The 17,059-nt window shown below is 27.5% G+C and overlaps 2 protein-coding genes across 3 annotated transcripts; one reads left to right on the top strand and one right to left on the bottom strand.

Moving 5' to 3' along the window:
- Positions 1-750: 750 nt before the first annotated feature.
- LOC114123313 (exosome component 10) lies at positions 751-5,833 on the top strand. 2 transcript variants are annotated; one of them, XM_027986252.2, is made up of 14 exons: positions 751-1,823; positions 2,403-2,536; positions 2,609-2,720; positions 2,789-3,060; positions 3,134-3,320; positions 3,391-3,534; positions 3,600-3,790; positions 3,894-4,050; positions 4,109-4,257; positions 4,324-4,486; positions 4,563-4,766; positions 4,840-5,046; positions 5,293-5,550; positions 5,699-5,833. In XM_027986252.2, exons 1-14 carry the CDS (start codon positions 1,821-1,823, stop codon positions 5,753-5,755), a joined length of 2,238 nt encoding a protein of 745 aa, XP_027842053.2. In that variant the 5' UTR covers positions 751-1,820; the 3' UTR covers positions 5,756-5,833. The 2 variants fall into 2 exon arrangements, with proteins under 2 accessions (XP_027842053.2, XP_027842044.2); XM_027986243.2 differs by having other exon boundaries at positions 4,560-4,766.
- A 2,178-nt stretch (positions 5,834-8,011) lies between these two features.
- LOC114123326 (heat shock protein 60A) lies at positions 8,012-11,979 on the bottom strand. The gene is made up of 10 exons (XM_027986260.2): positions 11,811-11,979; positions 11,037-11,195; positions 10,685-10,937; positions 10,464-10,612; positions 10,245-10,368; positions 10,007-10,175; positions 9,672-9,879; positions 9,302-9,614; positions 9,055-9,233; positions 8,012-8,476 (listed from the first exon to the last, which is right to left on the bottom strand). The coding sequence occupies exons 2-10, from the start codon at positions 11,193-11,195 to the stop codon at positions 8,303-8,305; spliced, it is 1,728 nt and encodes a 575-aa protein (XP_027842061.1). The 5' UTR covers positions 11,811-11,979; the 3' UTR covers positions 8,012-8,302.
- Positions 11,980-17,059: the final 5,080 nt, after the last annotated feature.

Genomic DNA, 17,059 nt, shown 5'->3' with positions numbered 1-17,059 from the left:
TGACGAGACGTAAAAGAAGGATGAACGCGCCACGCGCGTCATTTATCCCGACCATTTAATCGCAGATTACCACCTAGGCAACCAGCAGATTAAAGTCCCGGAAATGAACGAGACGCGTAAACAACATTTTAATTATTATTGTTATTACATTGTAATTGTATTACCATTAACAATAACAACAACAAACGCCTCGGTGCAACCCGGTTGTAATCGGATCGATTCAGGTCAACATGTGCACGGGGGAATACGTATTACGTTGTGTAATCGTTTCGTATTTACACACACACGCGTGCACACACATTGCTATGAATAATAATTAATAATAGAACGCTCGAACACGTAATTGGACCGATGTGTAGGAATAGTAAAGTTCACTATATATTAAATAAATCGTAAAATAAAGATGTTCAATTATTATTAAAGTCCGACGACGGCGAGAGCGTATTTTAAATTATTTTTACCTACACGGTACATTGTTCTATTCTGTGGTACAGAGTACAGAGTAGCTTAATTAATCGTTAATCATTATTCGTTATATTATAATATTATTATTACATAAATTTTTACTCGATAGAGTTGTACACCAGTACGCGTGTTGACTGGTGGAATATTTCAATATTATGAATTGCGACGTCTAAATAATATGATCGATCGATGACAAAATTGTCATGGATCACCACTGTAGTGTGTACTGTGCACCAATCAACAGTTCGCCTCGTAAGAACCACTTTGACGATGTCGTATAATATGTAATTGCAATGGTGGTGTTAGTTAGACCGTGCCATGTTTGTATATTTTAAGTCCGTTAGGTTGGCCTGGAAATGGATAAATTCCAGAAAGGTTTTATGGCTTACATAGAAAAAATGCACATTAAAAACGAGAATTGTGATGACGTTACCAACTTATATGTCGTCTCCGTCTTACAAACATACACCACAGCAAATTCACATTAAGTAGAATTATATAGTTTTATTATGATAACTTTAATATTACAGTAAATACTAAATTGACCTATAATATAAAATACCAACATTATCGATGATCTGTCGTTGTTTTTTCATATTTTAAGTTTTATATAGACGAGTTATTAAACTAGTATATTGAGAATGTGAAATAGTAAAATGCTCACACTTGAAAATTCAAATATCGTTAAAAACCTACGACTGATCCACTGATCACAGATAATGTTTTTATGTCTTACCTAACGTAAATTCTTAAAAGTTTGATCATGGCCTACAAGACAATTCTAACAATATTAATACTGTATAACAACAAAACCTACTGTACACAAATTTGCCATATTTTTACGTTTTATCGGACTTGGTAGCGTAATCTTCTTGAAGTTTAAATTTCATTAAATTATTTTATAGCCCTATAATAGGTAATAGGAATATTCACAATATTAGAATAATATTCATTAATTATTTGTATTTCTGTGGCTGTAGAATTGTATACAACTATTTGTTTTATTGTTCACTTTTCCGACACTGAAACGCAAACAATTTGCTAACCTGTAATAGATCACTGTTATCACTCCACAATTTTTGTTGATACTCTTTGATACCTGATAAAGTGATAAATTAATGCGTGATCACATCACACCGCACGCGACTTTAGATTTGGAGTCTTGGAGATTGAAGTCTGGCCTGTGGAGTATTGGAAATTGGAATTTGGAATGGATTAAAGTTTGTTGAATTTATCAATTGCTTTTTTTCAAAGCTTGACATTTGCAAATACTGGAGTGAAATCTCCAGGAATTGATATTTTGTATTGACTTACGAGTTAAGAATTACAATCCACTTGTTTACATCTTAAATATAATGGTAAGTTAATTAACCACTTTCAAGATCGTAACTAACACACTGGTTTCGTGTTGATATAAAATAATATATTTTCTATTTATACAAATTGAATTATAATATAATAGTTGCCATTGAATGTAATATACATATAGTAAATTTAATGATTATTAAATAATAAAAGTAAATTTTACTTGTGTATTTACACATCTTAACAACAAATTTAAAATATAGATTGTCTCAACTTACAAACCCTAGAAAAATGATATATCTTTAATTAATCAATTCACATCTTTAAATTATTTTATTTATTATTGTTCATTGAAGACGGTTAGGATAAACATTATAACTATCTTTTTTATTCATATTTATATTTAACTATTGTATTATTACATATTGGTAAAAAACATATTTCAACTTTAAGTTAACTAAATTAATATATTTATTCACTATTAGTGTTGACAATATCCATTAAAGGTATTTAATTAAAAACTTTTTTTTTTTTTAATTAATTTAAATCGAATATATAAAAATCTATTCATAATTTATGTGTCATATAAAAGCAATTACATGAATTATGGTATACTTCCATTACTTTTGCAGAGTGATTTTAAAACAGTTATTGAAGGCACTCGAGCCTCTAACAATTTGCCAAATGGAGTAAATTGGAATTTTTATTACAGTTACCCTAAATTTAAAAAAACTGTTTCATCACGTCAACATCATGTTCTCAAGTTGTATGTATAATAGAAATGAATATTACACATTATGCTATTTGGTATAAACTTATTTAATTCCTTGACTTACAGAATATCTGCATTATTGAAAAATCAAAAAATCCCGGGTAATATTCGAGATAAAGATGAAGATCATCAATTTGAACTTATTGAAGAAGGAAATGACACAATCTTAGACCGAGTGGTATACCTTATATGATAAACATTGATTGTACATAATAATAAATTAAATAATAATTTTTTTTTTTATAGACACATAATATTGATACATTAAATGGGTCTTTCAAGAATGTGGGTGTATCTGTTATCCCTAAAGCTTTTGTATCAGAAACTACTGACAATACACAAGCAGCAAACAAAAAAAGAATATTAGTACATGGACGTAATATTGAAAGACCACAATTAAAATTTAAGACCAAAGTCGATAATAGACCAGTTCCGTTTAAACCCCTTCTTACTAGTAAACCAAACAGTAAAATACCATTAGATTTATGTTTAGAAACTAATGAAGATGGAATCATGTTGTAAGTAGTTATATTTCATTGAAATATGTACAAAAAAATATATATGTATATTTTAAAATTATTTTTTCTTTAGTTATAAACATCCATATCAATTAGAATTAGAAGAATTCAAGGTTCCAGATGAACACTTAAAAATCTCAAAAGCTGTCAAGCCTGCATCACTAGAAGATACAAAATTTGTTGAAGTATATACTGAAGAACAATTAAATTTAATGATTTCAGATTTAAAAAACGTCAATGAATTAGCTGTTGATTTAGAGGTAGGATTCAAACTTTTTATTGATTTAACAATCAATAAATCAAATAATTTTTTTTTTCTCTTTTCAATAGGCTCATAGTTATCGAACATATCAAGGGTTTACTTGCTTAATGCAAATATCTACTAGAAATGCAGACTATATTATAGATACACTACATCTTCGTGAAAAATTGCACATACTCAATGAAATATTCACTAATCCTGCTGTAGTTAAAGTAATAATATATTTAAATTGTATTAAATGCATTATTTAATATTACCTTTTATTATACCTTTTCAGGTATTTCATGGAGCTGATAGTGATATTCCTTGGCTGCAAAGAGATCTGGGTCTATATGTTGTCAATATGTTTGATACGTATCAAGCTGCCAAAATATTGAACTTTTCTAGAAAAGGGTTAGATTTCTTACTAAAACATTATTGTAATGTAGATGCTGACAAAGCATTTCAACTGTATGATTGGAGAACTAGGTAATAATCATCTAAAACCAATAAAAATAAATATTTTGATTATCTTTCACAAATCTTGTTCTACCATTCAAAACTATAACAATGTTTCTGTATTTTGGTTTAGGCCTTTATCGACTGAAGCCATATTTTACGCCCGTAGTGATACTCACTATTTACTCTATGTGTATGATATGATCAAAAAAGATTTAATGGCAATGTCTACTAACCAGTGCAACTACATTGAATTAGTATTTCAGCGAAGTGCTGATGTGTGCAAAACGGTAAAAATTTACTGATTGATATTTTATTACTATTAAAAATAATTAAATTTCATTTTAGAGGTATGAAGTGAATATTTTAAGCGAAGACAGTCACTTGAGTATGTATAAGCGCAGTAAAAAAATGTTTGACATCCAGCAAATGTATGCACTCAAACATATATACGCTTGGAGAGATAAATTAGCTAGAGAATTAGATGAAAGTCCAGGGTAAGGACTTGATAAAATACTTGTGAAGTTAATGAGACGTTCCTATATTTATTTTTATTTTTTCAGATATATTCTACCGAATCATATGTTGCTTAAGATATCAGAAATGTTGCCCAAAGAATCATTTGGCATATTGGCTTGTTGTTCGCCTATACCTCCATTGGTACGACAATGTCTCCATGAAATCCATTACATCGTTAAAAAAGCAAGGGAACAAACTTTTGAAAATGTAAACAATATTTTTTATGTTTCTTCAAAGTAATTTATATGTTGATGTGATTACTATGGTATGATTATTTTAGCAGGCCGAGAAATTAAATGAGGATAATAGTTTTACACAAGATGTGGTCAAGCATATAGATGTTGACATGATTAGCTTACATGATTATTCTAAATCAAAAGAGAATGCAGAAGACTCATTGCCTACATTATTAAATGATTTAAATAAATTACCTGATGATGAAATTGAAATTCTATGTTTTACGCCACAGGAAATCACTATATTCCAAGTACTTAATTATAGATTTTAATATTCTTCAGTCTGTTTTTGTTTATGCGCTATAAATATAATTATTAATTTAGGAAGTGAACAAAAAAAAATCAAAGAAGCATATTGGTTTAACAAATATTGTATATAAACAGCCGTATGAGCTGTATTTGAAAACAATTAAGTATAATAATGTTCTTAAAAAATCACTAGAGGTGCAAGAGAAAAACAGCGGTAACAATGAACCATTAAATACTAGTGTCCCAATGGAATGTCCAGACAAACTTTATTTAACAACTCAAGTGAGATTAACTTTAAATGATTTTAATTTCCACATAATATATTTGATTTTAATATTTATGCTTAAATATTAATAATTAATTTATTAAATCATACATAATTAATATTTGAATTGATGTTTCTAAAAATATTTGAACATGATTTTAAATAATTGTTTGTATTTCATATTCTTGCAATACTTGATGCATTTATATGACAAAACTACCATCGCATTGTGAACAATTTATTTAATTTTTTTTTATTTTTAGGTTAAAGAAATTAAAAAAGAAATTATTGACCATACAAATGTAAAAAAGAATGTTCCAAAAGTTCTAAATGCTCCAAATACAATTATAAGAGAGATAAAAGTTGATAACCAAAGTTCTAGTACAAGTTCAACTTCCCAAAACCCTACAAATAATTCAAGACAAAACAGTTTTAAACCTCATAAGTATGAAACAACTGATTTTGCCAAATTTCATAATCAATCAAAAGAGGTTATGTTAATTGCTAAACGATTGCAAAAGGTAAATACAAAATTTATTAATGTATTGGTAGAAGAAATATTATCAGTATTGAACGTTTTTTTATTACCAGTGTCAAACACAATTGTTTAAAATTATAATTAAAATAAAATGGTTAATTGTTAACAAAATGTTTGATTTTGATTTTCAGAAAAAGAATAAAACAAAGAAGAATAAAAAACCCAAGAGATTGCAAAAAACTGTATAAAGCATTAATTATATTAGGTTTTGAAAATTGTATAACAATTATATTTTAACATTAAATAAAATGTAACTTGAACTTTTATGTACCATCTTTCAACTAGATTTTTTAACTTCTTTTGCATTCAGTTTCAGTTTATTTATAAGTATATCACTCTCAGACATGTTGATGTGGTTTTTAAAGAATGTTCTGTGACTAAATCACATGCATAGCATTCGTTAGTGATAGGACAAACCACCATGGCATAGCTTTAATCCGCTGCTAAGTGCTAAAATTAAATTAATAATGTAGCAAATTATTAAAGAATAGTCTCAATTATACTTAGCAGAACATATCCATCACAAGGGATTAAAACCTCCATTTTTATTTAATATTATCCAATATTAATTGCTAGAACTAACTAATTTAACACAAATTAAACTTGTGACTGTATTCAAGCCAACTTGCTCCAATATTTAATCTGTCATTAAATTGGTTTTACCATTGATTATAGAATGATTCTACTAAACACTAAAATGTTACGTAGTGTGTTGGTAAAAAACAAAAAAAATCAAAGAGCTAATATTCTGTAAATAGTCTCCAATAGTTACAAATTAAGATTCTATTCACTTTCAGATTTGATCAATCGTTATTTCTATGACAATACATTATCAGAATACAACATAGCAATTTTAGTTTCACGTTTGATATACCTTGCCTAATATCTTTGATATTTACTATTTAGTAATGTCCTACCTTTTAAAATCGAGAAGTTTTTCAAGCTATTCCTACTAAAAGAAATAACAGATCTATTCTATTTTTAAAAATAGTAATTATTAGTTTAGAATTTCAAATAAATAAATAGCATATATTAAATATACTCAATTATTAATATATGTTACAGCTGTAACAGGTAATTTGAACACTACCCGAGCCTATTAGATAGAGTAAACATATTATTTGTAATACATTTATTTTATCCATCAATCTGATACTGAAAAAATATCAATTGTAGGTAATATTTCTATAATAAAATATGATAAAAAATTAATTACGATATAGTTAAGAGTCAAATTACCAAAAATAGGCAGAAACATTGATTAAATATACTAATTTAATCAATGACAGAAGTAAAGATGATCCGCAGAATGTACTTTTTTCGATTTTATCTATTAGTGATAATCAATACTATGAACTTTAAAATAATGACTTTTTTACAACTTAATTCAAGAAATATGTATGTTCTGAAAATTGATTGATATTTTAAAAGTGACTGCTACAATAAAATCATTGTATGCAATAACTATTTCACAATCTCTTTCTAGTGATCAAGGTTTAAAAAATGTCTATTAAGTATAAGTCTGTAAATCTAAAACTACTGGGATAGTTTGCAACTCTAAATGCCATCCCAATTTTAATTGTACCTATTTAATTTTACAAATTTTCTTATAAAATATTAAATAATAATTTAAGAGGATGTCGCAGCTGCATGTGTTGTCTGTCTTACACACGTGTGATTTAGACAAAACGTGTTTACACAGTCTGAACTATCATTTGCTTTATAGTTACAGCTCCTTCAATAATTTAATTAGAAGGAATGTGCTTAATTTTGTTGAAGGAGATGTTAAACTATGCCTCCTCAATAAGTTTTTTTTTATCGATTTAATATTTCAACCAATATTCAAGCTTAAAAATGTTAAGTTTTTTTATTTTTTTCCTTCACGTAAAAATTAAACCAAAACATTCTTTTTAAAAAACTCATCGAGGAAGCTTAGTATAAGTCATGATCTTTCTATTGGAGTTAAAACCATGTTCCTACAGTATCCATGCATTGTGTTGTGTGGATAGAGCTGAAGCTTGTTTTATACTTTCAAAATACACATTCAACGTCCTCTTAATAATATCTAAGTTATTTAATAAATAATTTTTTTTCACATTTATATGATTTAGTCTTTTCTACTTCATACTTTATCCACAGCACACTAGATAATGTATATATTGCCCAAGTAATGGGTAGCCACCTATTATTGTACTCTACCCATAACATATATATTTACTTTAAGGTAACAAGGAAAAAGGACTTAATATAATATTAATAAAACATGATGTTGTGACTTTAAAATTAGTTATGTGAATTTTAAATTGAACAAAAGGACAATATTATGAATTATGTACTAATGATAATGTATTTGACAGTACTTATTTCAATGCAAGACACAAAAAAAACTATGATTACAACATCATTTTTTATTACTATTGAAATAAAGAAACAAAAATATTCAATGATTTTTGGAATGAGTTTTATATGACCTAAAACACTTTGTACAATTTCCAATTTTAACATCTATGCAATAGACAAAATATCTCTTAACATGTGTCTAATGAAACTTACAATCCATTTGTACATACACATGAATTTAAAAAATATGTATAAAAAAAAAACTAATAATGTTACTAATAATTAATAAATTTGATTCTTATAAAATAAAACATCGAGAACAACACATAACTAGGATAGAAAAATATTTATGCCACTTGCGCGATGTCAGTCTTTGTGATTTCTAAAACAAATTATTACATCATGCCGCCCATTCCTCCCATACCTCCCATACCACCCATGCCGCCCATTCCTCCCATACCACCACCAGGTAATGGCTCATCCTTCTTTGGTAATTCAGTGATAACTGCTTCTGCTGTAGTCAACAATGACGCGACACCAGCAGCGTCGGTTAATGCTGTCCTGACAACCTAGAACAAACATATTTATGATATAATGAGAAGTAAAATATTTTATAGCTTAAAAACTGCATAAAAACATTCAATTCTCGAGACTACAAAAACTCTTAGTTACTAATATATGATTATTAAGTTTAAAATACTAAAAATAAACAATAACTAAAGAAACTTTATACGACTCTAGGGTATGTTATGTAACGTTGCTATATTTATCGAGAATGCATTTTTCTAATTAACAGCATGCAAATTCTTATTTAGTCAATTTTGAAGTCAGAAAGTAAATCACCTCATCAATGGACTTTTTAAGATAACATGGATAAATGAAGTGATAGAGAATGAAAGTCTAAAAAAACGGATCAATAATTCAATGAAAATGTAACCACTACAAAAGATGGTTTGAACATGATTTTAAGCATTATAAATTATAATATTCCACCAAAATTAAATCACTAAGGCACTAAATGTAATTAAATAAACATAAATTTACTGTAATAATGTAAATCAATATATTATATTCTGTATGATTGAATAGGTACCATTTTATTTGATTTACTATAAAAGTATAAACCCTAATAATTAATTGAACTTACTTTGGTTGGATCGATGATTCCTTTTTCGATCATGTTAACATATTCATCATTCAATGCATCATATCCAAAACTGTCTTTACCTTCCAATACTTTAGCAACCACAACACTACCATCAACACCAGCATTTCGGGCAATTGTCATACAAGGCATTGTTAATGCTTTACGAACAATTTCAATACCTATCAAACAAATTATTCAAATTATATTTACAAGTTTTCTATCCTGTTAAAAAGTACTGAATATTTACCAATTTTTTGATCTGGATTGGCCACTTTAATTGTATCCAATGAAGGTGAGCAACGAATTAAAGCAGTTCCACCTCCAGGAACAATACCTTCTTCAACAGCTGCACGAGTAGCATTTAAAGCATCAGTAACACGGTCTTTCTTCTCATTGACTTCAACTTCACTACTTCCACCAATTTTTAATACAGCAACACCAGACGCTAACCTTGCAAGACGTTCTTGCAGTTTTTCTTTTTCATATTCAGAAGAAGTATCCTTAATCTGCTCTCTAATTTGTTCAGCCCTTTGTTCCACGTCAGATGGTACACCATTACCCTAATCATTATTTTTAGTATAAATAAAACAAAAATGTGAGTGTATTAATAAATTTACTTTTAAAAGCAAAGTATCGTCTTTGGTGATGACCACTTCTTTGACTTCACCAAAATCACTAGCTTTAATATCTTCAAGTTTCAACTCATTGCCTTCTTGGCCAAAAACAACGCCTCCAGTTGCAATTGCCATATCAGTTAATGTTGATTTACGATTATCTCCAAATCCAGGTGCTTTGACAGCAGCAACATTTAGACCTATTTTCAACCTGAATAAAAAATATTAATTTATTTATGTCATTTAAGTAGTTTAATAAACACCATAAATAATATCAAATACTTAAAACCATATTATGATGTATTTTGTAAAAATTATATTTGTAAATTTAATAATACCTATTTAAAACTAGCATTCCAATAACTTCACCATCTAGGTCTTCAGCAACAATAACTAGTGGTTTACGTTGTGCATTGGCTAATTCTAAAGCAGGAATTAATGATTGAGCAGATGAAATTTTTTTCTCACTGAATAATACTAAAGCATCTTGGAATTCTACTTTGCCACCTATAGAGATTTGATTAAATATTAATGAAAAGTTTTTTATAAAAGTAGTCTATATTATAATTAGGTTACCTTTAGTAGAGTTAATGAAATATGGGGAAATGTATCCTCTATCAAATTTTAAACCTTCAATAACTTCCAATTCATCTTCCAAGGTTTTTCCATCTTTAACTGTTATTACACCATCTTTTCCTACCTATATAAAATTATCAGTAGATTCAGTACAAATTAAAAAAAAAAAAAAGAAGGCAAGTCATTCAATAGTTGTAATTCCACAAGTAAAACTATTACCTTTTCCATGGCAGAAGAGATAAGTTTTCCAATACTAATATCACCATTAGCAGAGATTGTGGCAACTTGTGCAATCTCATCTGAAGACTGAACTTTCTTTGATAATGTACTTAAATGTGTTTTCACTGTATCAACAGCTAACATTACTCCTAATAATAAAAAGATAAAATTGTTCAAATTTCTTAAATATTATATTTTTATAAAATTGTATTCCCAAGTACCTCGTCTAATTTCAACAGGATTAGCACCCTTAATAATTTTTTCAAATCCTTCTTTAGCTATAGCACGTGCTAATACAGTAGCTGTTGTTGTGCCATCACCAGCTTCATCATTGGTATTATTTGCTACATCTTGAACAAGCTTGGCACCAATGTTTTGGAATTTATCCTGCAATTCAATACCTTTGGCGACAGTTACACCATCTTTGGTAATTTTAGGAGAACCCCAACTTTGTTCTAAGATGACATTACGGCCCTAATAAATAAAATATAAATAGTAAAATGATAATATAATTAATACTAGTACAACATAAAATAATCTGTAAAATTTTAATAAATTTAGTGATTTACTTACTTTTGGACCCATAGTTACAGCAACAGCATCAGCAAGGATATCAACTCCTTCAAGCATAAGTTTTCTCACTTCAGGTCCAAACCTAATGTCTTTGGCATAGTTTCTGGCAAAGTATTGGGGTACATTGTTTCTAGCAAGAGCGGCAGAGATACGATACATCTATTGAATAAAAAAATTATTTATTTATATATAGATAGGTATGCATGTAAAACGTATTTTAAAAACCATAAAAAAGCGGATTAATTGTAAACATTACCTTCAGATTAAAAATTAAAAATGTAATATTTTCTGAGATAATCACGAAATGTAAATAATTTTTTTCTTAGTAGCATTGTAAACAACTATTATGTCAAATTAAAGTATATATTCTAGTTATAAATTACATAATATCAAACAAAATAATACATTTTAGCAAGTAACAGTTATGATTTCAATTATACAAATGTTAATCCTTTTACACTTTAATTAAAAGATTATTTTTAAAAAAACCACATGGGTTGTCCCAACGTGAGTTTAACCTCTACATAGATTTTAATTTATTCATAATTTCAATCGGTTAATAGTGTAAAACCAGGGAAATGTCGAAAATTTGCAATACGAAAAATATTCAATTTTCAAAACTTGTAGACGAATTAGGTTATCCCGATATCGAATGAAGCCGGCCGGGTCGTGCAAAGGTTAGAATACGTGTTGTTGGTTTTAATTAATGTAGTACACCGAAGTCCAAAAATACGAGCCTTAATCCATAATCGAACGAAAGTAAATTTTTCTTACCTTGAATGATTTAAATAATTCAACAGAACAGAAATTTAATTTAATTAAGTAGATTTAACCACTGAAAGTCGAACAAAAATTATTCGTAAAACTGCACCACGCCACAACACAGAACGAGTAGAGTGTGTAGATTATGAAGCCGGGAGCCGGGACCAAAGTGAGCAATCTATGGAAATTTCTAGAAGGAATAATGTAAAAAGTTCGATCGCTACCAGTGTGGCCAATAAACTGACAGAAAATATTTCAACTGCAATCATCGCGCGATAATAAATCTAAAAAATAGAATAATTTTGATTGATTTTGAGTTTTACAGGCATTTATTTACTGTCACTAGATCTTGAATAACTAATATCGAATAGCATGAATGACATTATTATTTATATATGTATAATAAACATATAATATAACAGTATACATTATATTGTATAGTATTTTGAATTCCTATTTTAATTGTTAGTAAGTACCTACAACCACATTTATTTTTAACATTATATATATTTATTTATTCTGTGGTACAACGACTAAGAACCCGAAATTGATTATTTGGTTGGTTTTTTTTTTATGATTTATTGTTAAGGGGATTGGAAGCGTTGATTTTCTGTCTTTGTCTTACACACGTGGAATATAAGAAAAATAGCTATACGCGCCTGACAAAAATTAAGGTACTTCTAGTTGTTCGATTTAAAATATGTAAAGATGATTGAATTGGCATACAAGTTTACTTTGCATCAGTTGAAGTATATTTTTAATATTTTCAATATATATTTAATAATAAAAATTGACAAATTTATTAAATTTAAAATATTTATTCTCATCAAAATATTTATTTTAAACAATAAAACAATCGATAAAGTGCTTCGACCGATGCAAAGTAAACTTGTATACCAATTCAATCATCTTTACATATTTTAAATCGAACAACTAGAAGTACCTTAATTTTTGTCAGGCGCGTATAGCTATTTTTCCTATATTCCACGTGTGTAAGACAAAGACAGAAAATCAATGCTTCCAATCCCCTTAACTAATAAGTACACCTTGCTGTTAACAATCAATTTTTATTTATTATAATATTAATATCACAATAAATAAACTCATACCATGATAAATATTAAATAGTCTTTATATATTATTCATATAAATACAAAATTTAAAGTACACATAATGTACGATTTACCTTCTGCAATCTACTATTCTAGTATTCTACTACCTATATTATATATTATTACAATATTACCTATCTAGTATACTATAGTCTATAGGTATATACTGTATATATATTAAATAATATTATTTAACAAACTAAATAGGGGGACCAGCTGCTATTAAAGAGGGCAAATACGCAAGATAACGTATTAAATGGCAGGTATAATTATTCACGATTTCACTCATTGCAACGAAGTTTCAACACGAAAAAAATACATATAGACTATAGAGTGGATATGTAAATTATTACACGAATAAAAATGTTAACGATAGAACGTCTATAGCTTCAAGCACAGATTAAAACTATAAGCTACAAGTTTCTTTACCGCTGTATTGCTTGTATTCAGACTTAAGAGTTAGCATAAGCGTGCACACTGCACGCGCAACAAAAGGTAAGGTTCATTTGCTGCATCTGAAACATTTTTGGACCGATAAATAGCCTATGGCCTATGGGCCGTGGCATTATAAGTTATAGTAATATAGTCGCTTAATCACAATCAGTGGCAGGCCGGCCTACCTAATTCATTATTTAATGGTTATAGATAAAATGGATCCGATCCAATGGTTTCATTAGATAATTATTGATACTTTGAACAATAATTGCACCTACCTAATTTACAACAAAAAGGTACCAAGTGCCAAAAAATAAATTACAAACTGAATTCTGAAATAACAATAACACAGCCCACATATTTAACATAATATCGTACAATTAATAATTTCGGCTATTCGACATTTATTTGGCCGACTGTAAAAATAGGCTGCTTTATTATGTCTGGAGAATGAAATTAAAGACTACGCAAGCCTATAGGAGTTCAGACTAACAACTTAGATTGATGAATACCTATAGTTGCTGACGTTGCTGTGGTTATCAATTATTGTTTTTTATTCATCCCGTAAAAAGCAAAACATCAAATTAAATGAAATAAAATAATAGTATTTCCGAATCTATGAATTATATAGTGTGTAAAATGTGGTTATCGCAATATTAAAGCCATACTGCCATCCAATATCCAAACATCACATTCACATTATTTACAATTGTTTCGAAAATCTTATATTAGTATCACATCAAAATATAACAATTTTATTTAATTTATAATTGTCATTTATTAGTTTCTTCATAGTTCATGCATTGAACTCAATAGTCAATATATTACGGACTTATACTATAAATTATAATTAATAATTATTATAAGTCTATAATTTATTTACTTATAGGTACATGTTTACATAATATTTTTTCCGTATGGGAACTTACATATTATGTAACCTATATTATTATTAGCCATTTGCTATGATTTGTGTGAGAACTTACCAAACTCTATTAAAAAGTATCCATTGGCCATTCATTATATTATTTCAGTTTTGTATACCTACTTGCATAAACACAATATAGGTAGGTAAGTAAATACTAAATACCAAATAGGTATTATAGTTTAAATTATTATTAAACTCCTAAAAGTTTTTTCACAAAACGAACTTTCTCTTTTGTCTATAACATATTTATGTATTATTATAATGTATTAATATGAGTAATAGAAGTGTCACTATAAGAAAAAAATCATTAAATTAAGGGGACAACAAACGTTTACGAATTATATTATTATAATTACCTATCATACCGTGACACTCTTAATCAATCATTCGTCTTTTATATTGTAGTAGGAACTATAAACTCCAAAGGTGATAAAAATTTAGTTATTTTTTATGTAGCTACTGTCTACTGTAGTTATTAGTTAGCAGGGCCGTATTTATGTCTAGGACCGTAAGGTCCGGGCCTAGGCGGAACATTTTGTGAGAAATGAAAAAAAAAATCATATAAATATTTACTAAATTTTTTTTCTTGGGGTAGGGGCGGCATATTTAAAAGGGCCTAGGGCGGCACCTGTTCTAAATCCGACACTATTAGTTAGTTAATTTTCTTATTAACTTAGTAGATTACCTAAGTCTTAACAAGACACTAGTTAAATAGTTAAAGTTGATCATTATCGATTGTAATAATACTAATAACTCATCTTTTAATATAAAGGCATATGTTTATATATGTATAATATGTAAAATTGTAAACTGCAATAATACATTATAGTTATCTCCTATCTATAATTAATTAATTATTTTTTGTTTTTTTAATAACATATTTAAATTATTTTAAATAAAAATATTCCTGTTTTTAATCGTATTGACATAAATGTGTATAAATATATAATTGCCGCCTAAGACCATTTAGCTAGCGTGTAGTAAGAAATACAGGATTCTAAGATTAAGATTTAGAATAAACTTAACAATTATAACACGTAACTTAATTAATAGTAAATTAATAATTTATTTATTTTTAATTGAGCTAAATTGATATATTTCTCAGTATTATCTTTAAATAAGTATAGTTAAATTTATTGTTAGTTAATTATTAACTTGTATAACTTGATGTTCATGACTTTAACGTAATAACGTAAAAATAAAGAATTAACTAGGTACTATATAAATTAACGCATTTTCAATTCAACGGAAAACACCGTACATAGCCCCAGCCTAACTCTATTTGATTTTTTTTCATTAACTTCATCGTGTTCATTGTATTCCATTAACCGAATGAACGTTATAGGTACCTATAAGTAGGTATTTAATATACAAACAAATGAAATAAGTAGGTACCAATTACATAATAAATGAATAATACCATTGATTATAAATACTATATAATATTTAAAATCAATGATAATACCTACAACCTACAATACAAGCAATTAATAGTCTAACATTATCTTTACATATAAGTTGCGTACTACATTACTACTACTTACCTATACGCTGAAAGTAAAACAAATCGATTGTAATAATATTTATGATGAGAGGCGTGACGTGAATTGACTGATTATTTTTTTCAAATAGGTATCTTATTTATGTATAAGTATAACTTTTGTAATACTTATACTATTATACTATAATGTCGTAAATAATAGTAATACAAAATTTAAACAGTACCTATAATATTTTTTAATGATTTGCTGATATCGTTTTTGATTATTATACTAGTGCATGAGTGAGGGTTAATTATAGTAATGTATGTTTTCAGTGAACTCAAAACTTCAATTACCAATTATAATTTTCTCTAATGAACAAATTATTTTAAAATTTTATTTGTCAAATAATAATAATCTTCTTTAAATTTTAATTGTTAAAAATAAAAATTTGATGTTAGGCTACTTCATTCAAGAGGTTTCAAATTACAACACTAAATCTTACATTTTAAAACGATCAATATCGATGTTAAAGGCATACTGACCGTATAGGACGTGTTGCAAGCTATAATATTATGTAGGTAGATCGACAATCTATACATTTAGTAAGTTTAATAAACAAGCCGATAACGTTAATACCAATAATACCATTTAGTCTGCATTTTGGGTTTTTACATTTCTTATTTTATACTCATTACAATAGCTAGCATAATAAACATATTATAAAAAACTAAAAAATCTACAACTGAAATAAATGAAAACAAAAATAATAAAAAAGTAAAAGAAACATTTACATAAAAAAAAAAAAATTTGATTTATTTGGAATCAGAATGACGTGAAACGATCTTATAATCATAAATAAAAAAAAGAAGCATAATAATTGTTATGCTTTATAATTTGAGACCTATTAATTACGGAAACAAATAGTATTCTAGTATTAATGGAATAGCCAAGTGATGAAACACAAACAATAATAACAAATAATTTTAATAAATAATATAAAAAATATTTATAAGTAAAATTAAAATAATATCTAATATGTAAAAGTAAAATAGCAAACTAAAGTTAGTACTCACCACAAAAAATAATTTACTTGTTTTTCCCACTTCGCTTATAAGGTTTATAATTTATATTCGGTTATAAAACTCACTTTGTACTGTTCCCAAAGAGTGTTTTGTATGTTACGTTCACTGTTTTAGGTAAAAAATTAGTTGTATGATGTACATAGTACTTTTCACAATTCATATTTAATGATTTATAGTTGAATTTATTAAACATTTTTCAACATAGTTCGTAGAACTGCAT

This window comes from Aphis gossypii, chromosome 3 (genome assembly GCF_020184175.1).
Source record: "Aphis gossypii isolate Hap1 chromosome 3, ASM2018417v2, whole genome shotgun sequence".
Lineage (NCBI taxonomy): Eukaryota > Metazoa > Arthropoda > Insecta > Hemiptera > Aphididae > Aphis > Aphis gossypii.
The sequence above is the reverse complement of the archived record's forward strand: the minus strand, read 5'-3'. Positions and strand labels throughout refer to the sequence as shown.